Raw genomic sequence first — 27,395 nt, forward strand, 5'->3', positions numbered from 1 at the left:
ATGTGACCAAGTCATCTTTGCTCAAGTCCCAAGTAAGTCTCAAGTCATTTGGTCCAAGTCTCAAGCAAGTCTCGAGTCATTTTTTCAAGTCAAGGCTAGTCACAGGTTATACCAAGTCAAGTCAGGTCCTTAGTTAAGGCAAGTCAAGTCCCGAGTCGTCACTTTTTTTCCACCCAAGATCCAGCACTCTTACCTGTAGTCTCCGGTCTTTATAAAGAGAAAAGACAAGGTGTTAGTGGCTCATCTAATAATGATATTATTGGCCAATTTATATAACCTGTTCAAAAAGTATGACAATGAATTGTATCTGTATTATCTTGGCACAGACGCAGCCATGATGACGGGCTACTTGAATGCCATTTCAACTAACTATATTCAGAGGTTGAAATCAGTGAGAAAGTTACAGTTCAGGAGATTATTGTCTAATCTATAAATGTGCTCAAGTAACAGGAGGGAAGCAGGAGTTTGTGTTAAGCACACCAAGACACTGAACAAAAAATGAAGGGAAAAACATGAACAAGCCCTGACACAGACATTATAAACCAGCGAACAAAACTATTTCTTCTCCACTTACTTTTCTTTCTTTGCAGAGCAAAACCCAAAAAATACATAACATATAAAATGCAAAGCAGAGGATATATTCAAATATAATGTTACCAACATAGACAGGTATACATACAAAACAACTAGGCCCATTAACTGCAGTAAGAATAAAGAAAGCAGCAATGAACGCTACTTTGTAATGTAACGGTAGTATAAACAATTTAAAATGAGTGTACAAATAACGACAATAGAGGAAATGAAAAAGTTAGAAAATAAAACAAGTTTAGAGCATTGAAATGATTCTCCTTCAAAGCCCTGGAGATGGTGTGAAGATGGCTGGGTTTTGCTTTAGTTCACAATCTATTACAATCATTCATAAACACTTTACGTATCTGTTACAGTTGACTTAAATGCTAAGTCGTACACAAAGCATATACTGCCATAATTAGTATACCTGCGTTCTTGAACTAGCGTTTCCTGAGGAATGTGTTTTAATACTCAAAGTGGTTTCTTTTAAGGGTCTCCATGGATGAAAGTAGACTAGAGGTTCCTTGGTGCATGCTTTTTGGGGGGTTTGATGACTGTACTGTACAATGCAGCTGGATCCTCTGCAGCTTCCTCCCTGCTGGGTCTGAAGGAGAAATACATTGAATGTAGCATGTTAACAGGACAAAATAAAGTTAAAAACAACATTATTAGAATTACAGTTCTTTGATCTTTTATAATATAATGTTGTAATGTGACGTGTTGTTTACCTCTGGGCTGTACTGGCACTGTTAAATTTCACAGCAGAATACTCAACCATCTCTTCTTCTTCTTCCTTCTTTTGTTTCTTGTGTCTTTTGGGCTTTGCTGGTGTGACGTTGGAGTAGATAGGATCAGACTGCTCTTTGGAAAAGTTGACAGTGGCATATTCAAGATCAGCCTCCCGCCTGGCCGGTTGTATCTGTGGACATTGGACAAATAGGTTCAATTATTTCTCTGTAGATGGAAATCTGAAAGACAGAATTTAAGGCTTGTGACACTTACAAAGACAGAAGTTAGAATTAATCAAAGCAAAAAAGAAAAGGGAGCTAGAGATTTGTATGTGAAACCAATGGTTTTATTGGTGTTCCAGTTCCTGGTCATTAATAACAGATGATAAATAGTTGTTATTTCTTCAAAGGGCAGTGATGACATTTTGTAGAACCAGTCTGACCCACTGTTCAAGTCTCTAGCTAGGTCTTTCGTCCCTCAGGTCCATGTATTTCTGTAGCTCTCCAGGATTTGTAATTGTCCATCCGTCCAACAGATCCCCTCACTTTCTCAACGATCTTCGTCAACTGCTCCTGCAGCAACTTGCTCACCTGTTCCTCTCTCCTCAACTACCCACCACAGTATCTACACCAGCCCAAATCTACCTACTCCTGGTGTGTCAATGAATACTTTTACATGTATTAGAATTTTCGACCAATATTATCATATTATTATGATCATATTCCGACTCTGTTATGGGTCATGGTCCAGATACCTTATTCATATTGTAGCATTTTATAATTAAGATAAGTGGGATATGGTGATATTCAGTTCTAGGGAGCATTATCTGGGCATTTAAACAGCACATTCAACATATCTGTCCAGATCAGGTTCAAGATCCTTTTTAATGTCAGCTCTGTGCGTTGTAAACAAACCAACAAGCCTTCAGTTTGCAAGGATTGGCAATAGGCTCCATGTAAATGTGAAAAGCTGTGGAATACTACTTTTCCATTAGCCATGTAAGCAGCTTAAAAGGGATTGTCTTTGTTGGAATAAGACCCCGTTCAGACCTGGTATCAACATGTGGTCTTCGTGATCAGATCACAAGTGGACAGACTTAACTACAGGTCTGAACGCTCCCAGGATGGATTGAAGACACATTCAGATTTGATTACTCAGGCCACATACAGAAGTGGTCTGGGACACATTTATCCACATACGTCGAGTAGTGTGAACGCACACGTGACCTGGGTCACATTAAGCACCACCCACTTTCCCCATATCCACGGGAACGATAACGGGAGACCTCTCCTTTCATTCCTGTCTGATGTAACATTTATCCGCTGTGTCTCTTAAGAATCGTTTTTTTCTGTGTGTTAATCGCACGGATCTTTCTGTCTGTCTGTCTGTCTGTCTGTCAGTCACTGTTAACAGAGACTCCAGTCTGCTGTGTATCATACATTTGATAAACACAGAGCTGAGGAGGAACATCAGGCTTCATGATCTATTTCCACTTGTAACAAAGCTTTTACAGAGTGAATCCTTGTAGGCATTCCTTTTTGGTCTTAAATTGAAAACCGAGACACAAAAAGATACTTCCTTCTTTGAATTTATGAACTTCCTCACCTGTTCTCTGTTGTCTGGTCTCTCAACAGGCTCAGATGGATGCTTGGAGGCCTTCCTCTTTCTAGTAAGATATATTTAGAAAGTTAAACCATGGCAGTAATCTCGATGGTATCTAATGCTTTTTGGTGAAACAGAACTGCTCACATGATCCATAGGAGGACACAGATGAATATGATAGCGAGGAAAATAGCAGAGACTGTGGCAGGAGCAATAAGTTTCCACGCTCCTGAAAGAAACAGTGATCATATTAAAAGGCTGACAATTGATTCGGGTCAAGCAGAAAGTTACCCCATTATATAATAATACAAACATATTCTTCCAACTTGATGTATTTTCTTTTGATGAAATTACAAAATGATGACCAAGACAAAAGTCAAACGTCCCTGATGCTGTGAAACCCTTGTCGAAGTCCCTGGATGGCATCCTGGATTCATATTGGAATTCTTTAGTTCCACATGGAGACTTCCACACTAAACATGGAGGAGGGTTATTGGGAAGAGTGGCTTTCCCAAACTGAACCACAGTGGTGGTTGTCATTGGACTGCTGTGCTAGTCATAGATTGGCCATAACAAACACAATATTTGAGCATAGGGAGGTTCATTGGTGCACTTGGTACCATAACACCATCGGACAAAGATCTATGGTTGCCTTTGTGGTTCCGTAAGATGATTCTAATCATGAAGGAAGGCTTCAAGCTTGGCTGACCTTGGGGTCTCCTGAAGCAGCAGGCAGGTACTAGGAGACCAAAAGGACCTCTGACCCAGAATAGGGAACTTTAAGGGGCTCCTGAGCCTGACCAACACATCCTCTGTTGGGTGAAGCCTAAGAGAGTCTAAGGACATGGGGGAAGTCCGACTTAGTATATCCCTAAAAGCTAATCAAGGCTGTTGCAAGTTCCGGGGGGTAGATGAGACATTGTTGGGCTGTCTTGGATGGCACACCTTGGGAAAAGTGTCAGACCGGGTTTTGGTTACCAATTTTTAAAAAAGGAGGACCAGACTGTATGCTCCAATTACCGCGATCACAAAAATAATATATACTATTTGGATATTCCAAATTAGGCCTTCCAAATGAAGCATCTTCTGATTCAGACATTTGGGTTAAGATGATACTTTTCCAGTTTTAGAAACTTTCTTTGGACTTGTCTTCAGCCCATTCTGAATATGTTTTTTGGGTTCTTTTTTGTTTGGAACTTTGACAAATTACTAGAATATTTGTACATGTGAACATCGTACTGTCAGTCTAAGCTGTTGAGGCAGAAGGACAAAGTTGGGCTTCCAACTTCACAGATTGCTGGAAGTGCTGAATCAGGAGTTGACAATCAACATTGGCCTGTTTTAACCATAACAAGATCTTGCTGAACTTATGTAGTTTATGTTGTGAGCATAAAACTCAGATCATAACGTGTCGATTAATCTTGTTATTTAACAGGACAACTGTGTGCTTCCTCCTTCACATATGGAGGAGCTGTCAACATCTTACTTATACTGGAGTATGTCTGTGTGAAACTTACCTGCCACAACAGTCAGATGTACAGTGGAGTTACTACGTCCTCTTGTGTTCTTGGCTTCACAGTAATAATTCCCACTGTGTTCAGGTCCTGGGTTGCTGATGGTAAAAATGTGTCCTGAAGCTTTTGGTGAGTCATCATGCTCCTTGATCCAGGTGTAATTAGCTGGTGGGTTAGCTTCACTGCTACAGGTCAGAGTCACTGAACTGCCCTCCTCTATCTCAGCAGAGGGACTCACTGACACAGAGGGAAGCTTTGGAGCATCTGGAGGACAAAATATAGAGAGACAAACTCCATTAATATTTGAATGAATGATTTAAAGAACTTTTGTTCCATGAAAAGAAGAAAAGAGTCGCGTGGCTTACACTGGACATCTACGAACAGAAGTGAAGAATTGATTTCTCCGTAATTATTCGCACACTTGCAGTAGTAGTTCCTTCTATCATCGGAGCTGATGGAGGTAAAATGATAACTTCTCTCTGGTCCTAGAGGCTGTGTTTGGTTCTCCCTGTACCAGGTACATTTAGCTGCTGGTTTAGCATCACTGCTACAGGTCAGAGACACTGTACTGTTCTCTCTGATTTCACCAGAGGGGCTCACAGACACATCAGGAACCTTTGGAGCATCTGGAGGAGATAAAAATTAAATGAATAATGTGGCCTTCAAGCTGGGCCAGCTCAAGGCATAGGCCATATAGGCAGTGAGCTAAGGCACCACTTTCTGGAGGCGCTGGTTTAGCGGGCCATCTGATGATCCCACAGCATGCTGTAATGAAATAAAGAGACAGCAGCAGAAAGAGGGGAGAGAAACAGCAGCAGATAATGGAGAAAGAGAGACAGCAGGAGCTGATACGAGGTAAACAGTGAAGACACTGCATGAACTGTATCTGAAAATGAATAAGATAAGGAAAAATATTTTAATATTACAATAAAACAATGGAAACTTTTTCAAATATAGTTAATAAATTAACTTGTCTAAAGTAAAATAAAAACGTTTTTTCAGGTACAAATTTAAATGACAACAACGTTTATCAAACCGAATTCCTGGTATGTGTAAACATACCTGGCAATAAACCCAAATTCAGATTCTGATTTAATGTAATTAAGGTTTAAGGTAAAATGGCATCATCCAGGTTGTTCAGAGAAGATCCCCCCGACCTCCATACCAAACAAGTTCCCCTTCCACCTCGATCTGTATAACACTACCAATCAATAGATGATGTTTGAAATGGATAACTGATTTAAAAAATGGCATGCAATATGAAAACCAATGACAATAGATGATTTGTACCTTCAGTGTCATCATAATAATCTGTTCACTCACATTTCACATCAATTGAAACGGATTCAGATTCACTTCTCCCCAGCTGGTTCTGAGCTGCACAGTAATACTCTCCAGAGTCTGAGGCTGTGATGGACCTGAAGTAAAGTTGTGTCCCTGGGCTGCGAGGTTGATGTTCCACATGTCCATTCTTCTTGTGCCAGGTGTAAGTAGCTGCTGGTTTAGCATCACTGCTACAGGTCAGAGTCACTGAACTGCCCTCCACTACCTCAGCAGAGGGACTCACTGACACAGAGGGAAGCTTCGGACCATCTGAAGATGCATTAATAAATTAAAATTAAACAAAAACAGACATGAGTAAAACATATAAAAACCAAACATAAATAAAGACAACACTCATGTTGAATTTGATTGATTGAATAGTGAAGAACTATTTTAAGTAAGTAAACATCTTTATGTTGCTTTTTGTTTGAGCTGTTTCACTCACGTTTTACATTTAAAGAGATGTATTTAGATGTATTTTCCCCGTGCTTGTTCTTAGCTTTACAGTTATACTGTCCAGAGTCAGAGGCCTGGATGGACCTGAAGACAAACTGTGACTTTTTAATAAGAAGTTGATCCCTCCAATGTCCAATCTTCTTGTACCAGGTGAATTCAGCTTCAGGCTTAGCATCACTGCTACAGGTCAGAGACACGGTACTGTTCTCTCTGATTTCACCAGAGGGGCTCACAGACACATCAGGAACCTTTGGGGCATCTGGAGGAGATAAAAATTAAATGAATAATGTGGCCTTCAAGCTGGGCCAGCTCAAGGCGTAGGCCATATAGGCAGTGAGCTAAGGCACCACTTTCTGGAGGCGCTGGTTTAGCGGGCCATCTGATGATCCCACAGCATGCTGTAATGAATTAAAGAGACAGCAGCAGAAAGAGGGGAGAGAAACAGCAGCAGATAATGGAGAAAGAGAGACAGCAGGAGCTGATACGAGGTAAACAGTGAGGACACTGCATGAACTGTATCTGAAAATGAATAAGATAAGGAAAAATATTTTAATATTACAATAAAACAATGGAAACTTTTTCAAATATAGTTAATAAATTAACTTGTCTAAAGTAAAATAAAAACGTTTTTTCAGGTACAAATTTAAATGACAACAATGTTTATCAAACCGAATTCCTGGTATGTGTAAACCTACCTGGCAATAAACCCAAATTCAGATTCTGATTTAATGTAATTAAGGTTTAAGGTAAAATGGCATCATCCAGGTTGTTCAGAGAAGATCCCCCCGACCTCCATACCAAACAAGTTCCCCTTCCACCTCGATCTGTATAACACTACCAATCAATAGATGATGTTTGTAATGGATAACTGATTTAAAAAATGGCATGCAATATGAAAACCAATGACAAGAGATGATTTGTACCTTCAGTGTCGTCATAATAATCTGTTCACTCACATTTCACATCAATTAAAACAGATCCAGATTCACTTCTCCCCAGCTGGTTCTCAGCTGTACAGTAATACTCTCCAGAGTCTGAGGCTGTGATGGACCAGAAGGAAAGTTGTGTCCCTGGGCTGCGAGGTTGACGTTCCACATGTCCATTCTTCTTGTGCCAGGTGTAAGTAGCTGCTGGGTTAGCATCACTGCTACAGGTCAGACTCACAGAACTGCGCTCCTCTATCTCAGCAGAGGGCCTCACTGATACAGAGGTCCTCTTTGGAGCATCTTGAGATGAAAAAAATATATTTTTAACACGATACGGAAATTTCAATCTACAAATTTGCAGAAGGTCAGAGCTGTCTCTAGTTGTTGGGTTTGCCAAGTAGCCAAAAGCCAGCATGAAGAAAGAACACGTGAGAGAATTAAACCTCAGCGTCTATAAAAGCACGATTCATATAATCTCATTATCTTTCATCCAGGCCTCCACCTAAATGATGTCTCATCACATTCTGCTTAACAAATCCGAATGTTGGATGAATAATTTGCTGTATAGTTAAAAGAGTGTGTCACTTTCTCACTGCCACAGTGCAGTAAACACACAGTGAACCACTGAAACTACAGAAAAAAGCGAATATAATCAGCAAAGTCAGCCTGAATGTTTCTTTTTTTAAAGGGTTGTTTCACTCACATTTCACATCAATGCTGGTGGATACAGATGTTGTCCTCCCCAGCCTGTTCCCAGCTGCGCAGTAATACTTTCCAGAGTCAGAGGCCTGGATGGAGCTGAAGACAAGCTTTGCTTCTTTACTGAGAGGTTGATAACCACGTTCCTTGTACCAGGTGTATTCAGCTGCTGGGTTAGCATCACTGCTACAGGTCAGAGTCACTGAACTGTTCTCAATAATTTGACCAGGGGGACTCACAGACACAGAAGAATCCTGTGGAGCATCTGGAGGAGAAAACATCTGTTTTAATGTCATGTGGACATTTTTATGCTTAAATTGTCAATACTAACATCCAAAAACTGATCAAATATTAGATATACATATCAGACATACAGGTATATTAGATGAAGCCATTTCCCATGAACATAAACACAGAAACATAGCGCTGTGTGGCATCACTTTGTGACAATAAATGATTTGTACCTTCAGTGTCGTCATAATAATCTGTTCACTCACATTTCACATCAATTAAAACAGATCCAGATTCACTTCTCCCCAGCTGGTTCTGAGCTGTACAGTAATACTCTCCAGAGTCTGAGGCTGTGATGGACCAGAAGGAAAGTTGTGTCCCTGGGCTGCGAGGTTGACGTTCCACATGTCCATTCTTCTTGTGCCAGGTGTAAGTAGCTGCTGGGTTAGCATCACTGCTACAGGTCAGAGTCACTGAACTGCGCTCCTCTATCTCAGCAGAGGACCACACTGATACAGAGGTCCTCTTCGGAGCATCTTGAGAAGACAAAAATATTCATTTTAACACAATACAGACGTTTAAATCTTCATATGTTCATTACAGAAGGTCAGAGCTGTCTCTATCTGCTGGGTTTGTTTGGCTTTCTGGTTCAGGAGCCAATAGCCGGCATGAAGAAAGAACACGTGAGGATTAAACCTCAGTGTCTTTAAAACCACAATTTATATCATCTATTATTTTTCATCCAGGCCTCCAACTGTTGTTATATTCAGCTGAATAAATCAGAATGTTGATGGATAATTTGCTGTATAGTTAAAAGAGTGTGTCACTTTCTTACTGACAAACTGCAGTAAACACACAGTGAACCACATGTCTTCATGTCCTCTAAGATTAAGTGTCTTTTATTTTCTGATCAGACTGCAGATTCTCACAGACTGTAGCTGCTTTGAAATGTGAACACTTTGTAGGTTAACGACAGATTAATTTAGCAGTGAAGAATCTTCTCGTTCACCAGCTGCATGCTCCACTACCAACCACTGTCTCACCAGAGTGACTCACTAACACAGAGGGAAGCTTGAATGCATAACCCTGAACAGCGGAGTAAATCTGGGCGCCAACAAAGACTGAAACTACAGAAAAAGGGTCATTTCACTCACATGTCACATCAATGTTGGTGTCTCCAGAGGTCCTGCTCCCCAGCCTGTTGGCAGCTGCACAGTTGTACTTTCCAGAGTCAGAGGCCTGGATGGAGCTGAAGACAAGCTGAGCTTCTGTATGGGGAGGCTGTGGGACATTTTCCTTGTACCAGGTGTAAGTAGCTGCTGGGTTAGCATCACTGCTACAGGTCAGAGTCACTGAACTGTTCTCAACTATTTGACCAGGGGGACTCACAGACACAGCAGGATCCTGTGGAGCATCTGGAGGAGAAAACATCTGTGTTTTAATGGACACTTGGATGCTTAAATTGTCAGTACTATGATCCAGTACCTGATCAAATATTATTATCAGCTGCACAGTAACACAGCAGAATATAAGTTGTGTTAGTGACACTGTGGATAAGACTCACACACTGCAGGAGAGCGGCATCGCTCACGTCCTTTAACAGCGCAGGAATATCTGTTTTTATTATTAACAGAGACTCTAAGAGAAGATCTCTCTTCATTCATTTTCACTCCATTATTGAACCAGACAAATGAGGTGTAACTGCTGCTGTGACACCTCAGGTCTGCATAATCCCATGATCCTCCCACCTTCACCTGCAGGTCTGAACATAAGAAAGAACTGAAATGTTATTTCAAAATAAACCAATAAAGTTCACAGATACAAACAAGATACAAAGCAGTGTTTACAAAAAACACCAATTATTCTGGTGAAACTGTTACCTGTGACAGACAAAGTGACTCCAGGTGAACCACTAAAACTTCCACCTGGTTGGTTTGTTGTGAATCTGAACTTGTACTCAGCTGAGTCGCTCTCTCTCAGGTCTGTGATTCTCAGAGTGCAGTCGTTCTCATGAAAAAGATACTGAACACGACCTGTGTATTTTGAGTCTGTTCTCACATCCACAGGTCCATGATAATTCTCTTTAGTAAACCACAGGCTGCTTTGAACTTCAGTAGTTTGTTGATTCATTGTGGATGGGTATGTGTAGGTGCAGGGTATGTCCACTGTTGATCCTTTTAAAGCACAGATCTGAGAGGAAGAGTAAGTCACTCCAAAGCCCTGAACCACTGTAACACAGAGCACATCAGGAAGGAGAATTAAATTCATAACAACAGAGAAAAAGACAGAGATTTCATTAAGGTACTTCTTGTAGGGAGATCCAGAGGCTCCGATTTTCACTTTTTTTTTACTGTTCAAGCCAGGCACGTAGCTGTAGGCTGAATACGGTTTCAATTATCTGACTACTCCACCAATACAAATGAAATGATTCTTGTTCACCACATGATGATGATGATGATGATGATGATGATGATGATAGGTCAGATCGTTTGAGTAGCCGTGCACTTTGCAAATGCCAGATTGCGAGCCGCCCCTCCTTCTTTCACAGAGGAATGTTTCTGTTCAGAGGCCTACTGTCAGCTAGACAGCTGTTTTTAATGTAGGTTGAAATAAAAATCAGTTTGCTTAAGGTTGTCACAAATAGACGTGAGGAGGAGGAGAAAGTTCCGCCATCATTCTCAACACGACACACCTTCGCCAGCTTTCTCCTCAACGAGTGCAGCCAAGTAGCAACGACAGGGCTGCTCATTCAACCCTTTCCCCCGTCAGCAGCAGCATGTGATTTAGCACTCGATTCTCCAACGACGACATTTACTCACGACACACAGCGCTGTAACTTCAATCTCTAGACACGCCGATAGGATCGGTCAGAATCTAATTACAATTAAATAAAATGTGTTTTCTACACACCCGAAAGGTCCGACACAGGCGGTCGAGGTTCATACAGTGAAATAGTCTGAAATATGGCTGCATGCATGTGCGTGCTTTGTGGGCGCCGTGCCAGGCTAGGTTCACATCTCAGATACACCCCATTTCACCGATAAATCACTCGCGGTGACTTCGACTCATTAGGAGTCGCTAGTACTTCGACGGTCAACTAGCACGAACACAACATACCTTTGATGCTATATTCAACAAACGTTAATATAATAGCCTGAATGAATGTTAAATATGGCAACGTCAAAGAAAGAACTCACAGCAAAGCCTTTTAAAAGCTCCTGTGAGGAACTTTCTGTTTGTGTTGGTTTGGCGCCCCCTGTGGACAAAGCCGTACCTCTCATCTCTTTGCTGATTTTGTCCTGTACATGCTGAAGTTGTGGTTTTTTGACAAAACATCTCATCCTGCTTTCTTTAACAGTCTTACGCCGGGGACACACCGGACGAGGAAGCGCTGCGAAGCGCCGCGCAACGAAAATCGCGCACGAGCTGGAGCACTTCCGTTCACACCAGACGCGCATTTCTCCGCGCCGGTCGACAAGCGCCTCTGCTCCTCAGCTGTCGTTTACTCACATTCGGAGCTGTTTTTTCATCATGCTCTCTCTCTCTGTTTGCGTGTATGTTTTGACACCCTGCCCCCACCCCCTATAGCCAGGCCACTTTGTGTCTCTCTCTTTGTGTGTGTGTGTGTGTGTGTGTGTGTGTGTCTGTGTGTGTGCGTGCGTGTATCTTCATCTCTCTCGCGCTCTGTTTAGATACTGACAAATATATAAAAGCACACAAATATAACATCGCATTTGTCAATCGCTGTGTTTTATTTTGAAAATTGTTTGAATTTTGAAAATTGACCGGATTCTCTCGTTGTTTCATGTGTGACTTCCTGCCAGGATTGACGCGATCGCTCCCGGCTCGCGCAAAAAATAGACCAGGCGCCAAAACGATCACTGCAGGGCGCGAGCCGGCCGCAGAGGTGCGCGCCGCGGCGCTTCTGATGTGAACGACACAATCGGTGAACATGGGCGCCGAAAGGAAACGGGCTCCGCTTCTCGGCGCTTAGCTGTAACCCTAACCCTAACCCTGGAAAATGTAGACAAAGGCAGCGTGCAGTCAATTGCCTCGTCTGACACGTCGTCCTCGTCTTTAACCACAGACGTCAGGTAAGGAGCAGATATGACACAGATCTGTGTGTTTCTCATGCCCTGTACCTGGCTCAATAACGTCGCGATCTGTCCGTATTCCCGCGCACAGTTACTATACAGTATAAAATAGGTCTACGTCTCTACATGCTCTGAATGGCACGGGCAGGAGCTGTAACCTGCGATCAGCTCATCATAGTTTCTAATAACGCAGCGCGGGGAGGACAGACGTGGATCTGTGTGCTAATCACGCAGGTCTTTCTGTCCGTCTGTCCCTGTTAACAGAGACTCCAGTCTGCTGTGCGAGAGCTGAAGAGGAGCATCAGGCTTCATGATCAAACTAAGTTTCATGATCAGACTGATGTTTTTTCATCACTTCAGTCCGCGATCACCCGCTCCCTCCCTCCCTCCCTCCCTCCCTCCCTCCGTGCCCCTGGTCTCCCCCTCTCAGCGCTGCGAGTCTGCATCAGGTTTTGTTATGTGACAGTTTTAATGTTACTGAGCATGTTGGTGCCGGTGCACCTCCATCCATACGCTTTAATTAATGATGCTGCTGCGTCTGTCAGCTGTGTTTGTGTGAACATGTGGACCGCCGTGCCAGGCTATGCGATGAGCATAGCAAATCTTTGTCTTTGTGCCTGTGATGCATAAGGCTTGTATGATTAAACTTTGGTGCATTCAGGCAAGTATAGTTGTAATGGCCTATTTTGGTTAACAAATGCGATTCAGAACCTATTAAGTATGATTGGTCTCGGACGGGCTAGACCCACCTGATTTTCTCTTTGCCCACCCACACTGTGATTTCTGCCAACGCGCTGGTTCAAGCAACTTGCTGCACCTTAACAAACTATTTGAATCACATTTCACATTGATTAAGTTCTTCTCAGATCCCCCCCTCCCTCCTCCCCATATTGTTCTCAGTAAACTCACACACTGCAGGAGAGCGGTATCCCTCACGTCCTTTAACAGCGCAGGAGTAACTGTTACCATAAGCAGACCTTCTAAGAGAAGATGTCTCTTCAAACATTTTCACTCCATTACTGAACCAGACATATGAAGGATTATCAGCCACATTACAGCTGCTGTGACACTTCAGGTCTGCGTAGGTCGATGATGATGATCCTTCCATCTGCACCTGCAGGTCTGAACATGAGAAGAAAGAAGTGAAATGTTATATCAAAATAAACCAATAAAGTTCACAGATACAAAAATCCCACAAAGATAAAGTAGTATTCACAAAAAACACCAAATATTCTGGTGAAACTGTTACCTGTGAAAGACAAAGTGACTCCAGGTGAACCACTAAAACTTCCACCTTGTTGGTTTGTTATGAATCTGAACTTGTACTGAGCTGAGTCGCTCTCTCTCAGGTCTGTGATTCTCAGAGTGCAGTCGTTCTCATGAAAAACATACTGAACACGACCTGTGTAGTCTGAGTCTGTCGTCAGATCCACAGGTTCATTGTTTCTCCTCTTAGCAAACCACAGGCTGCTTTGAACTTCAGTCGTTTGTTGATTCATTGTGGATGGGTATGTGTAGGTGCAGGGTATGTCCACTGTTGATCCTTCTAAAGCACAGATCTGAGTGGAAGAGTAAGTCACTCTCCAGTCAGTCTCCCCCTGTACCACTGTAACACAGAGCACACCAGAAAAAACATTAAGATCATCACAACAGACGAAACACTCGACAATTACCTGTACAGGTGTTTCAATAAAGAAACCGGCTCCATGACTTCAATACATTTCCCAAAACTAGGTGGCAGTAAATCTTGAGTCTGAGGAAAGTGATGCTTTTCTAAAGTGGTTGTTATTATATAATTTATTATTTTATTATTAAGGCACAGTAACACAGACATATAGAAGATCAAAGACAAAGTGTTAGAGATCAGGAATGCATGGAAACATCACACAGACAACAACCTGACCTATGTATCGGTCAGCTAGAGATGTTTCGGTCCTGAGCGATTCGTTCAAAAAGAACGAATCTTTTCAGTGAACGGAATGATCCGTTCACTTCCATGCATCAAATTCGTTCCTTTCGTTCACTTGGCTCCGCTCGCGGCTCTCCAGTGCCTCCCTTCTTCTTTTAGAAAACCAGACTGATAGATGTTAGCACGAGCCAATTGCCTTTTAGAGGAGGCCTGTTTGTATCAAATCAAATGTATCAAATGACCATCATTGGTTAGGAGAACGACTGAACGTATCGCTTGACCGAATGTCTCTCTCTCTCGCTCTCGTTCAGTGAACGAAGAATGGCCTTTGGAACGAAGGTGGATTAGGTGCATCTGTGCATACAAGTCAATTCACAGATGTGTAAACCACTGACAGATGAACACAAACTAAACTATGTTTATTTATTTAGAATTATAATGTCAGAAGGTTTTGTAATGGGCAAGTTGGGCCAAGTAGACCAGTGAATGTAACGGGAGCCGTCATCGTTCATGAACGAGTGAGAGTGAGGGAGGAGTGACAACAGAACTGCGTCTGACTGAGCCTTTTAAAGGAGCGCTGTATGTAACACAAAGGTATTAGATATTAATTGGTTTAAAAAATGGGAAAAAACACAAATGTTTTGTTATCGTTCGTTAATTTTTTTTCATACAGCAGTGTTGGGGGAGACTCTGATTAAATATATTACATCCTAAGGCCCTGTGACATACAAGGAGCCTCATTCACCTCCATTAAACTTTAAAAACAACATAGAATAAAAACGGTGACGCAGACTCGCAGGGCTGAGAGAGAGAGAGCACCTGCACAGAGGGAGGGAGGCAGCGGGTCAGCGTGGACTGAAGTGATGAGGTGATATAAAAGTTTGATCATGAAGCCTGATATCATCTACAGCTCTGTGTAAAATATATGTAGTACACAGCAGACAGACAGACAGACAGACCTGAACACAGGTCCACATTATTAAACGTCTGTGTTCTCCCCGCGCTGCGTTATAATGAACTGCTCGCAGGTTACAGCTCCTGCTCGTGTCATTCCAGCATGTGGAGAGAAGTACTTTATTTTTTATATTAATTGTGTGCAGAAAATAAAGACAGAACGCGACCTTATTGTGGCAACAAATCAAGATCAGTCATTGTTATTCTATTGTATTATTATATATATTATTGATCACATGATCCTGAGTGTGAGTGCGATCTCACCTGTTTAGGCAGATGATTTAACACTGCATTGTAATTGGGAGATCGGTGGTGTCTAGGCCATTGCCTCTGTTAAGGGATGATTTTCTCATATTAGAAGCATATTAAAATTACAATGACCTGGATTACTGAGAACCTTCACACTAGCAAATACAGTTTGAGCACAGAGGAGGGGCGAATGACCGGGTCCTCTCTCGGTCATGAACGAACGAAATGAGTCCCAACAGGTCAGACATTCTGATCCTCGACCACGACAAACTAAGGCGGCGGGGGTATATCTTGCACACATCAGCAGTTCACATATGTTTACAGCACTGATGAACACAAACACAATTTTGTGTTGTTATATTGTGATGATTGAACAAGAAGACCAGTAATGCAATGGGAGCCGTATCGTTCATGAACGAGTGAGAGTGAGTGAGTTACGGGTAAACCGGAAATGTCACTGAACGACCTGGTGAACGAATGTAATGAACGAATCTTTCAGCTGAACGAGATCCGAAGATCCGGGTCACTGAAGTGAACGACAGCTGACATCTCTACGGTCAGCTGATTTCATCTGCTGATCATTGCATTTTGCAGAAATATCAGTATCAGCATATCATCCAACATGCTCCACTATTAATGACTTTCATTCTTGCAGTGCTGTGAGACAAAGTCATTACACCACCTGACAAGCAGAGGGTATAACGTTTGTTTCATCAACAGGAGTACCAAGCTCCAAGTTATTCCACCATAATAGAGCTTGAGTGAAGAAATGTAACAGCCTCCTCACTCATGGTTATAAACCAGCACAAAAATGACAATTTCTAACATAAACTTAACAACTTAAACTACTCAGTCAGCACTAGGCGGCAGGCATGATGGGAAATGAGGACGTCCCTATCGCTGCCAGAGTGCGCGTCACAGCTGAGCAGAGCTGCACACACAGCGAAGGGGAGCAGCATATTATCTTTCCCAAACAGAACGAAACATTGTGAACAACAAACTCACGTTAAAATCACAGTAATCAGCCAAAGAAAGCTTGCTTTCAGCGCACCGCTGTTTCTACCCTCTGCGCATCTAAACGGCACAGACGAGATTCCGTGTGTACAGTCTGGCTCTCAGTTAGTTTGAAGTTCGATAGTAATGAAGGTACAGGAGCTTTAAGCTCTATTTTCTGCTAGTTTCACAGCGGTTACGCTCTAAACAACAAGCTTACACGTCTACACCTCCGTGCAACCCCGCAGGAAGAGACAGGGTTTTGTTTTAATAAGCCATCGTCGCGCTGCTGCCAGGTGTGTGCGTCTGTCTACTCCGCCCTCCGTCACACCTGCAGCTCCATACAGCAGTGAGACCCACGCGGACTGTTCTCATTCACAGAACGGCAAATGAAGACGTTTTGTGAAGTCTATTTCAAGTCTCATAAAGAAGTTCAAGTCACGGTGCTACAGACAGACAGAGAGCAGAGCAGAGAGACAGCCATGTCACCGTGATGCTACGTTTTGACTGAGTCCCGACCTGCGGACTGTTGGCTGAGCTCCAGACCTCTGCCCCGCGACAGACAGTCCATAGATCGTCCAAAATGCCCCAAACAGAGCAGAATAATAGGAATAGAAACACAGACGAAGGGCAGATCCTCTGCAGATACAGACACCAGCTCACACTTCTCCTGGATTATGATGTTGATTAAGAGGGAATATTTAATATGGAAAATCCTGCTTATTTAGCCTTTTATTACTATTATTAACAGCATCAGTCTGTCAAATGAGCTGGTCTGTGCTTAGTGACTTTTATCTTCAGCAGCACTGTGTGAAGGTGGGAAAGGTGGGTTCATTATGTGTATTTTAGTGTTATACTCACTTCTATTTAATTTGATCATTTATTTTAGTGCTATTAAAGCTGCTACAGAAACTCTATTTTATCTGAATTTTGTATGTCATGCAAATGTGACAATAACTTTTCAGATTTTGAATGTTATTCTTTTAATTATAACATATAATACCTACAATGAACACAAGTCCAGTATCGGTCAGGCTCTCACAGACGTCAGTAAGTAACTTGATGCACTGGCAAAGTTGGTTCCCCTTCTTCTCATTAAGGAAATACAGACTTCCGTAACTTAACTCTTAAGTTACTGAATCCTTCAGATGTACCACTGACAGCTCCAGCCTTAGAGAACTACTCGTCATGTGCAATACTCCAAACCTCTCAAAAGTTCATGTAACATGATGCAAACAGATGTTTCATGTGTGAAAACATGAAACACATCTAAAGACTTTGAAACATGAGGATACAGAACAATCTGTAAATACACAAGTGAATATGCTTTAAATGGTTTGTATCATTTAACGTCATATCTCACATTAAATCCAGAAAAGTGCACATTTAGGAAGTCTGTTCTTTTATAAAATGTTTAAAAGCATATGAAGCCTGTTCTGAATAAGCTTAATAAATGTCTTACAATGTAAATGAGGATGTACAGTACCTGGCACAACGAGAAGGACGATAACCAACCCACTTGCTGCTGCTGCTTTTAAACTCATAGCTGCTCCTCTCGTCCCTGTGTGACTTCAGAGAGAATAAAACACATCAGCAGGGACGGTAAAGAACCTTTGCAAATACATATCAGTCATATCAATGGATAATTCTACTTACAACAGGGAGAGGATGTTCTCTTCACAGAAAATGCTCCTTTGTGGTCATCAGAAGGCAGAAGTCAAGCTGTAGAAGTTGTCTGACTTCCTTCCTCTTTACATCATTAATCTGCATGAAAGAAGGTTCTCACTGACGTATTAATATTGAATAATAAGCAATATATGCTACTACCAATGCGACCCGGCACCGGATAAGCGGAAGATAATGGATGGATGGATGGATGCTACTAAAAATGTTGGCTGAGCAACAATTGGACTAATATATCAAGTCATTTTACTATAACTAACTACATCAGGTCACAGTCATTGCAGATTAAGAACAAAAGTAACACAAAGATCAAATGTGTGAAAATGTAGCCAAAGAAATGTGTGAAAACAGCAGCTGATGCAGAGGAGAAGTTACTGGGTGTGTCTGCGGGTGCAAACTGACAGAGCTCCATGTTGACAGAGATGTCTCTCTGACACAGGAAGAGATGCACGTTTAATCATGGTCCCAGGGTAAGGCAAGGGTTCGTTTGCACCAACCTGGTCTCACAGAAATTGTAATAGTACTTTGCACATGCGATGCACGCTGGCTCATAAAGAGTTTTTCCTCTTTATACACTGTGAAAGAGTTGTATATAAATTACCTGGCATTATCAGCAGATCTTGGACACAATCAATGACTGTTTATAAAGATGGACGACTTGTCTCCCCCTCCTCTTGTTGTAAAAAAAAAAAAAAAGAAGCCAAAAAACACAAAGTACAGCCCCTCATGCTACCAGAATAACACATCTAACTTACCAGAAAAAAACGGCAAAGATCCCTCAGAGGAGCTCAGTCTGCAGCAGAACAGCTTCTTGTGTTCTCTGGGGGGTTTTGGCTTCATTTTTGTACAACGTGAGGAGGTGGAGTCCATCTATATATACAGTCATTTGTTGTTGTTTTCCCCTTCTCACTTCTCAGTTTCTCTTTCTTCAGCATCTTCCCAATAATCAAAGTTTTATCTGACCTAATCCTTCAGGGACATATCTGAAGCTCGATGTCTCATCTCTCAACAGTAGAACTGAAAAAGCTTGTGTTTGGCTTCTCTGCAGGCAAACTCAACAACTAGCTAAAAGCATTGTGAAACATTATAACCTAATAAGGCTAAAGCTAACGTGGCTAATGTGTTAGAAGTCATTAAAAGTGAAACTTGCACATCCTGTATACGAGGAAACAGTGGAGCGGCTATCTGACAAAGTCGGCTGTTTGTTTCGTCTTTTTTTAAACAATGAAGATGGACATTTCTACTTCCTTATTAACAATGTGGGAAAAAAGTAAATAAATAAAACCCACTTACCATCTAGCGGTGGGATCGCACGGTTCAGCACGCAGGTGATCCGCGGACTGGCGTAAAGTTTAACATCATGGTGTGAAGGAAAGTTTTACTTACGTTAAATCCCTATTCAGAGGTACAGTGACAGGAGACAACAAAACATGATGTTTTTGCACCGATGCACATGTGGCAGGTTGAGTGCTGCTCCACCTCCACTCAATCAATACCACCTGTGCCTGATTGCGCAGCGGTGCCACCTGTCATTAGTCGCGCTTTCGCGGGTGCGCACACTATTGCCTGGCGTTCACTGAGAGAGGGCTTGCTGGTGTGCTCCGGTTGTTTGCCCCGAGCGGGATTTGTACGGTAGGCGAGTGTTGCTATACTTATAGACTGATTTTATTGTGCATCATGGTGTTACAGCTGCGGTGATTTTGTGACTCCACAGCGTTGTCGGCCGTGTTGATTGGTGCCGTTTTGTGAGGAGGTTGAGGAGTGTGGAGTCTGCTCTTTGCCCTCACCAGGAAAACCGTGAAGGTGTTTTGGGCCAGGGGTTAAGCTCTCTTCGCTCGGGTAAGCTGGCTCTTTTGTTACCGACGTCTGCTGGCTTATTGTCCTCGTGTTGAATTTGTCCTGCTCTCTGTCCTGCTGTAGCTGCTGAGGCCACAGTTTGTTTCTCCTCTTCCCCCTGCGCTCTGTGTGGGGCTGCGCTGCCACGGCTCGGTGACGCGGACTACCAGCTGGGCATCGTGAAGGACGGCCCCCCAGCCCTGGTGCGGTCGCTTCGTCTCCGCCGTCTTCTTCTGCTGCTGCGTGGTCTACATGTGGATTAAAGGGACACAGTAATTCTGCCGTGTGCCCACGCAGCTCCGGGTTTTCCATCCCACCACAACTCTTATTGATTTGATTAATTCCTTTCCGTCTTCGTTTATTTGGGTTTATTCGTTTGGACAGACAGACAGACAGACAGAGCTGTGGTTTACTTACATTCAACACTAACAGAGATCTTTGTAGATGTCTTCCTCCCCAGCTCGTTCTCAGCTTTACAGTAATACTCTCCAGAGTCAGAAGCCTGGATGGACCTGAAGACAAGCTCTGGTCCTGAACTGACACGATGAACAAGGAAGTGATCCTGGTTTAGTGTTTGTGGACATTGTTAACTGATAAATCAATTTTAAAGACATAATGATGCTGACTTGTGTTGCTAAATTTCAAGTGTAAGCTTCTGATATGGCTTAATTTTGTAGTGCAGACAGAGGAGAAGAGATTATTATACAATATCTCTACAATCTCACGGGGCAAAGACTTTTTTCACTCAATTCTGCCCATTAAATCAGCAAATATCACTGAGGTTCATGCAGTTAAAGCAACTGGGAGCGACTTTCATTGTGTGTCGATCTTGGTGACCCCTGTGGACACATCGGTACATCTTATCTCTCTGCTGATCTTGTCCTGTACATGTGTTTGTAGTGTGTTCTGATGAAAAATCTCCTCCTGCTGTCTTTTAACAGTCGATCGTATCACTCACTATAAAACTTTGCTGTACAAAATGTAAACAAAGGCTGTAAATCACCTCGTCTGAGACCGACCTGGTGGCAGCCGTGACAGGACTTAAAATAACTATATATAAAAAGTCAACTGCTTTTGTAGGTAGGTCATAACCAGCTAAAAACTCCTCACAGCAGCTTTAACGTACAGGAGTTTAATGTCAGTGGAAGACTGTGAATGTACTCACACACTGAAGGAGAGGGGAACTTCTCATATCCTCGTACAGCACAGGAAAATCTGTCTGTATCACCAACCTGGCCTGGATAATAATATAGTGAATATTCACGTTTAATTTTCTGTCCGTTCTTGATCCAGACGTAGGAAGAAGCACCAGGACAACTGTTGAGACACTGGAAACGCAAAGACCCATGTAGACCATATCTGCTCACCTGCACCTGGAGATCTGAACATGTGTAGAAATGGCAGTTCATTAATTTGCACGTGTGCACAATCATTTACAGTATTTTCGAAAAAGGTGAAATTATAAAATAAATAGTTGAATATTTTAGTGAAAACTTTACCTGTGAGAGACAGGGTGACTCCATTATAACCATAATACTTGTCCTGGTTTGTTATGATCCTGAACATGTACACAGCTGAGTCGCTCTCTCTCAGGTCTGTGATCGTCAGAGTGCATCTGTTCCCCTCACAGTGATTCTGCACACGACCTGAATACTTTGATTCTGTTTCAACATCTATATATTCACGACCTTCTATTCTGGTGAACCAGAATTTTTTCTCAACTTTGTTATCCTTCTTATTTACTCTTGATGGGTATGTGTAGGTGCAGCTGATGTCCACTGTTGATCCTTTTGCGGCACAGATCTTAGGAGGAGAGTATGTCACTCTCCAGCCATTCTGACCCTGTACCACTGTAACACAGAGCACATCGGGAAACACAATCAACATGCATGACTTGAATTATTACAGAGTCTGTGCTTTTCTTTGGAAAGTTTACTCTGTGGTCAGGTTGCTGCTGAGTTAAGTGTGAAAACCAAAGAGAAATGCAGAACACTGAGGCGTGAGAAACTGTACTGTGTGGTTCAGATGTAAGATGCTAAAAGATGAAGTTCAAACAGTGTCTTGAGACTTCACAGTGAAACAAGTTCACCTTTCAAAAAACTTCACAATGATCAAAGTTTCTATTTATAGAAATAAAAACTGATCGTGCACCACATGAGCTGAAGCCTCTGCAACCAGGGTCGGCTTCAGAAAAGAGATACAAAGGGTGTGTTTTATGCAATGAATTTAACTGTAGATATAAGGTACCTGTCAGAGAGAGAAGGAAGATGACCAATCCACTCGCTGCTGCAGTTAAACTCCTCATTGCTCCTCTCATCTTTCTGTGTGACTTTAGGGACCAAAAAAGCAGATAAAATAATAAGTATACAGAAATTAAACAGAATGACACATATTGATTATTATTTTTACTTACAAAGATGAAGGACGTCGTCTTCAAAGATGTCTTCCTTCTGTAGTCAGTCAACAGTTATAAGGCTTGTTTCCTTCCTCTTTACATGATTAAAATACATGAGGAGCTGAGTTAAGAGTTAAGAGAGACTTAAGTTAAGAGAGACTTAAAACAAAAACTAGTGACACAGCTTGTTGGTTTCAAACCTGTTTGCTGCATAAATCACAAGAAAAGAGCAAAAAGAGAAGAGGAAAACAGGTGTGTTTCATTTCCTCTGCACTGCAGCAGTATGTGATAAAAAAAGGTCACATGCTGAGAACAGAGTTTATTTTAACTATTGTGTCATGAGTTATTCTAGTTTAGCTATGATTTTGATTAGTATTTTGGGCTCAGATATTATTTCCTGTTTTACTTTGTCACTTTCTCTCTTGGTGTCATGAGTTCTTATTGTTTAGTTTTGTATTTAGTTTTTTTCTTTGTTTTTGTTACAGTTTAGTCTTGTTTAGTCAAGTATTTTATGTGTGTTTCATGGGTTTAGATCATTTCCTGTTTTACTTTGTCACCTTGTCTCTTGTGTTGATCCACTTCCTGCCTTTGTGTTTCCCGCTTGTTTGATTACGTGCCCTGCCCTTATTGTTTTCACCTGCCCCTTGATTGTCTCACCTGTGTCTGATCAGCCTCACCTCCTAAGTTTATTTAGTCTTTGTGCTCCCTTGTCTCAGTGTCAGTTTGTCGTTTCATAGTTACTTTCCCATGTATACCTTATGTTGTATGTTGTATACTTTCCCAAGTATACGTTATGTTGTAAGTGTACGAACATCAATGTACTAGTAACTATACTATAAGGGGATGTATAGATATATATACTTCTAGTCCACTTTTTAGTTTATGAAAGTATACTATAATAAGTGATCACCATTGCAAGAAAATATCACAATTTTATATAGGCTTGCCATTGCCAAGTTATGTTGAAATCTAAGTACCTGCTTCTGGTCTTACAGATGTTTTGTGGTTGAGTTCTGTATCAGTCAAATATATGTCAGACTAAGCAAAGATACAACAGTGCTGTACACTTGAAAGATGGTACAATGTGTTTAACTGATGACTTGAGTCATTCATAAACAAAAGTGTGCACTTCAAAGCTTGTAACAGACTTGATTCACTCTGGCTGATATTTTACAGCCATTACCAGAATATACAGTATATATATGTAGAATTCTTAAAGTGTACTTTCATAAACTAAAAACTGGTACACTAACTAGTGCTGACTGAGTTGTTTAAGTTTGCTATCTTGTGTTTCAAAATGCAAAAACAATTTTTCATTAGTGTTTGAAATGTGTCTGTTCAGAACATATGTTCTGAATATGGCTTTAGTTGGTAATTGTCATTTTTGAGCTGGTTTATAGTTGCAACCATGAGTGAGGGGGCTGTTACATTTCATGAGTCCAGCTGCATTTTCACAGGTATTGTGGTATGTCCCACATGTTGGAGAGGAACTCCTTATGTCCTCCACTTATAATTTATTACCTTTGGAGCAAAATGGAGGATATGTTCGCTGATACTGGTAGTATATAACTGGTAAAAGGACAGTGTACTTATAGGTTTACTTGCTGTATACTTGGAAATATACTTTCATGAACTAAAAAGTTGACAAGAAGTATATAACTAGTATATATGTTCACATATATTATAAATTATATATGTTGTTTATACTATAGTCCACATGATAGTTGCAGTACAAAATAAAACTAAAAAAGTTTACTACTCTTACACTAATTCAAAATAATATACTTTATGTACTTAAAAGTTGGCCAATTTAGACCCCTACAAGTATACTACTAGTACATTGCTGTTAGTATACTTCTGTTTGACTGAACAGTGAGTGAAAATCCGACAGATTATTAAACATAAGAGAGGAGGTAACAATGAAGTGTAACTTTTGTCTTGGTTAGTTTCTTCTCTGTTCACTCTGTGGTCAGGTCGCTGCTGTTTGTAGAGAGAAGCTGAACACAGATGTGGAGAGACTCTCATGCCTGTTGGTTTGAACCAAACAGAAAAAAACAACCAAACCTCAGAGTGTGCAACAAAATAAAACAACACCTCAGACGTCTGAAGAGGTGGATACCATTGCAGGTAAGAGAGTGAATATGTTATCTTGGTGAACTGCTCCTTTAAAGCAGGACGTAGAGGGAGCAGTCAGGCTGATGAAGCCTGAATGTGCCACTGAAACTTCTCCACTAGAGGACAGTGAAACATCAGATACTGAATCAGGACCCTGACAACATTTTACCTTCCAGCTCTGATTGTTGAGTCCAATTTGTTTAACCGTTTGAACTTTATTTGTTATGATTGACAACATTTGCATTTGAACTTGTTGACCACAGATACTTCATTCATAACCTGCTCTGTTAGGATGAAGGACCCAGGTATTTTAAATGGACCAAGAGGAGGTTTAGAGTTCAAACATGACCTTCTGTGGTCTGTGTACCTTCCTCTCAGCAACATCCCACATCATAATAAACACTGTGGCACATTTCATCCTGACAGACACAAAATGTGAGAAACAAGCAGAAGCTAAAGAACAGATCTGAGTTGTATTGTCTTGATAGCTGTTAAAGAAAATAATACTTAAAACTGATGTGAAATTTACTTTAAAGCTGAATCCAAATCATTTAGCTCTCTAATGTTTCCGACCACAGAGTTTAAAAACAGATCCGTCACCTGTTGTGGACGCTGGCTGTTTATGTGAATCAGACACAGGAATACTTTGACCATCTAGCAAACTGTGGTTCTACTGAGCTTCTCTTGGATATAAATGTGTGACAATCTAAACTCTTAGCAAACCAGGACGCTGATCAGAATATTTTCAAGTATTTATTATTTATTAATTCAAATCAAATGTTACTTTAAAAACAATCAAATCAATACATTTCTTTTCACATGTAGTCACGTGAGATACAATGACAGTGAAATTTTATCCCTACAACAACTATCAGCGCAGCATCGGGGTCACTGAGAACGCAGCCGGAATTAAATCCCACCACATGATCTCAATGTTTCCTACCATGCAGAGGTGGATGTAAAGATTGTCTTGCTTGTCTGAGTGATAATAGGTTAGTTTTATCCTCTCCACTTCTTCCATAATGTTTACTTTAATTTTTAAGTTGGAAAACTACGTCCATAGCAGAGTCTCTCCCGTCCTTTTCAGGCAGGGTTATTGTGAGAGTTTACCTCCAGAGAAGGCTCTCTCCTGCAGGGGAAAGCCCATATAGGCCCCAGCTCTCCTTTCGAGGTTCTTTTTCTTTCTTTGTGTCTTTGAAATTACTGGTAATGGTGGTATACGGGGACATGACCTGCTAAACAGGGACCGTTATCCTGTCCTGGTTCTTTTGGGCCTCGTAGTCAAATATCATCACAGTGCAAAATTATTTGTAGAAGCACAAATAATACAGTATTTGCAAAACTTAAACATTAAGAGCACAAATGTAGCAGAGCGAAAAGAGAGGCGGCTGTAGAGGTCCTTAAAGGAACAAGATAATTACCTTCTAAAGGACAGACAAGCTTGCATATAAAGCAGTGATTAATAAGTCACTATGTCACACACCACCTAACCATCAGCTGATCTAAATATTAATGTTTGACACCTCCACATGATTCAGTTTAAGCTGCCATGGCCACATTCTTCTAACCCTTCTGCTCCATGCTGATGTTAACTCTCTGTGCTGCTGACTCGTACATGCTGAAAACTGAATGTGAAATCTTTTGCAGTAGAAGGTAAATGTTTCCACTCCCCCTACATCCTTCACATCCTCACTCTCCACAGTGAGTCATGCCTCTGGTTCATCTGCATCTGAAGAAAATCACATGAAACTAAAGTTATAGTCGTAACTGTGACAATAAAACTGTAGTCGCACGTTTTTATTCGTTGCAGGAGGCTCTGACCTGACTGGACTTCACACCGTGTCTTCCTGCTCCTCTGTGTCTTCTGTCTGTGCTGCAGTGACGGCCTTCAAGTCTGAGACGTCCTCATACTCAGCACCAGAGTCTAACTGAAGACAGATGATAAGATTTAATTAAGAATCTATTTATTCAAGTTTTAAAGACACTCTCTCTCTCTCACCTCTATCGTCTCTGCAAAGCTCAGAGTCTTCTTCCTGGATTGAGTCAAAACACAAAAATGACAAAACTCATCACAGAAATTCACAACTATAAAACTAAAGGAAGTTAAAGGAGCTAAATGAAAGAGAGGTGAGTGAACTGGTGGATTTTAATGGTTTTACCTTGTCCACACAATCAGGAGAAGCAGAGGAATCACCAGCAAGAGCACCAGAGTCAGCCTGATGATGTTCATGATTAATGTGGAATTCCCTTCAAATAAAGACAGATATGTGATCAACCTCACGCCAACTGTCTGGGAATGAAGACAGGACCTTTTCTTTACATCAGTTATCAGATGCTACTTATTAACATGTGAATCTGGTCTGGTGCAGTGAACAGGTGTGTGTGCAGGTGAGTGTGGAGAGCTTACCTGCCACAACAGTCAGATGTACGGTGGAGTTACTACGTCCTCTTCTGTTTTGGGCTTCACAGTAATAATTCCCACTGTGTTCAGGTCTTGTGTTGCTGATGGTAAAAATGTGTCCTGAAGCTTTTGGTGAGTCATCATGCTCCTTGTACCAGGTGTAATTAGCTGCTGGGTTAGCATCACTGCTACAGGTCAGATTCACTGAACTGCCCTCCACTACCTCAGCAGAGGGACTCACTGACACAGAGAGAAGCTTTGGACCATCTGAAGATGCATAAATAAGTAAATAAAACATGAGTACAATATATAAAAACCAAACATAAATATACAAATATATTTACAAGTGTCATTGCTATCTTCCACCTGGTGCAGTCGTCTTTTTTCACGCCCAGCGCCCACGTTGTGGAAACAGCACGCAGTTGAAAGAAATAAGTTAAATATGCTGGTCGGGGTCCGGTTTATATAAGAAGAATGACTCAACTCCGCCGTGTAAATAGCAACACCCCTGCCTACAGGCGCACCGGGCTCTTAAAGGGAATGAGAGCTGGCACTCAGATTGGTTTGATTCATTTTATGCCGAAAACACGCCTATGAATAATCCAGGGACTTAAGGCAACCTTTTTGCGCCTTGCGCCTCAGTTTGCGCCCAGATTGTGCGCCATGTTACTAGCAAAAGTGCGTCGGACACGCCCTAAATCACTTAGCGCCATGTG

General features: G+C 41.6%; 1 protein-coding gene across 1 annotated transcript; it reads right to left on the reverse strand.

The window, feature by feature from the left end:
- Window positions 1–1,083: 1,083 nt before the first annotated feature.
- Window positions 1,084–25,425, reverse strand: LOC138595063 (Fc receptor-like protein 2). Its single transcript, XM_069666381.1, has 16 exons — window positions 25,389–25,425; window positions 21,268–21,618; window positions 21,136–21,149; window positions 19,891–20,016; window positions 18,308–18,362; window positions 13,394–13,750; window positions 13,111–13,266; window positions 9,205–9,465; window positions 8,350–8,586; window positions 7,824–8,084; window positions 4,388–4,679; window positions 3,611–3,621; window positions 3,049–3,130; window positions 2,905–2,965; window positions 1,299–1,489; window positions 1,084–1,174 (listed from the first exon to the last, which is right to left on the reverse strand). The coding sequence occupies exons 1-16, from the start codon at window positions 25,423–25,425 to the stop codon at window positions 1,084–1,086; spliced, it is 2,583 nt and encodes an 860-aa protein (XP_069522482.1).
- Window positions 25,426–27,395: the final 1,970 nt, after the last annotated feature.

Source organism: Semicossyphus pulcher, unplaced genomic scaffold (assembly GCF_022749685.1).
Source record: "Semicossyphus pulcher isolate SPU_LCO1_2020_fin unplaced genomic scaffold, fSemPul1.0.p SCAF_17, whole genome shotgun sequence".
Taxonomy (NCBI): domain Eukaryota; kingdom Metazoa; phylum Chordata; class Actinopteri; order Labriformes; family Labridae; genus Semicossyphus; species Semicossyphus pulcher.

Excerpts from the sequence above, each read along its gene's own strand:
- LOC138595063 (XM_069666381.1), bottom strand. The coding sequence starts at position 25,425 with ATGGGCTTTCCCCTGCAGGAGAGAGCCTTCTCTGGAG. Across the intron at positions 4,680-7,823 it reads CACCAGCATTGATGTGAAAT|ATGCTCCAAAGCTTCCCTCT; the intron begins GTGAGTGAAACA and ends TTTGTCCTCCAG. Across the intron at positions 1,175-1,298 it reads AGTGCCAGTACAGCCCAGAG|ACCCAGCAGGGAGGAAGCTG; the intron begins GTAAACAACACG and ends TTTCTCCTTCAG.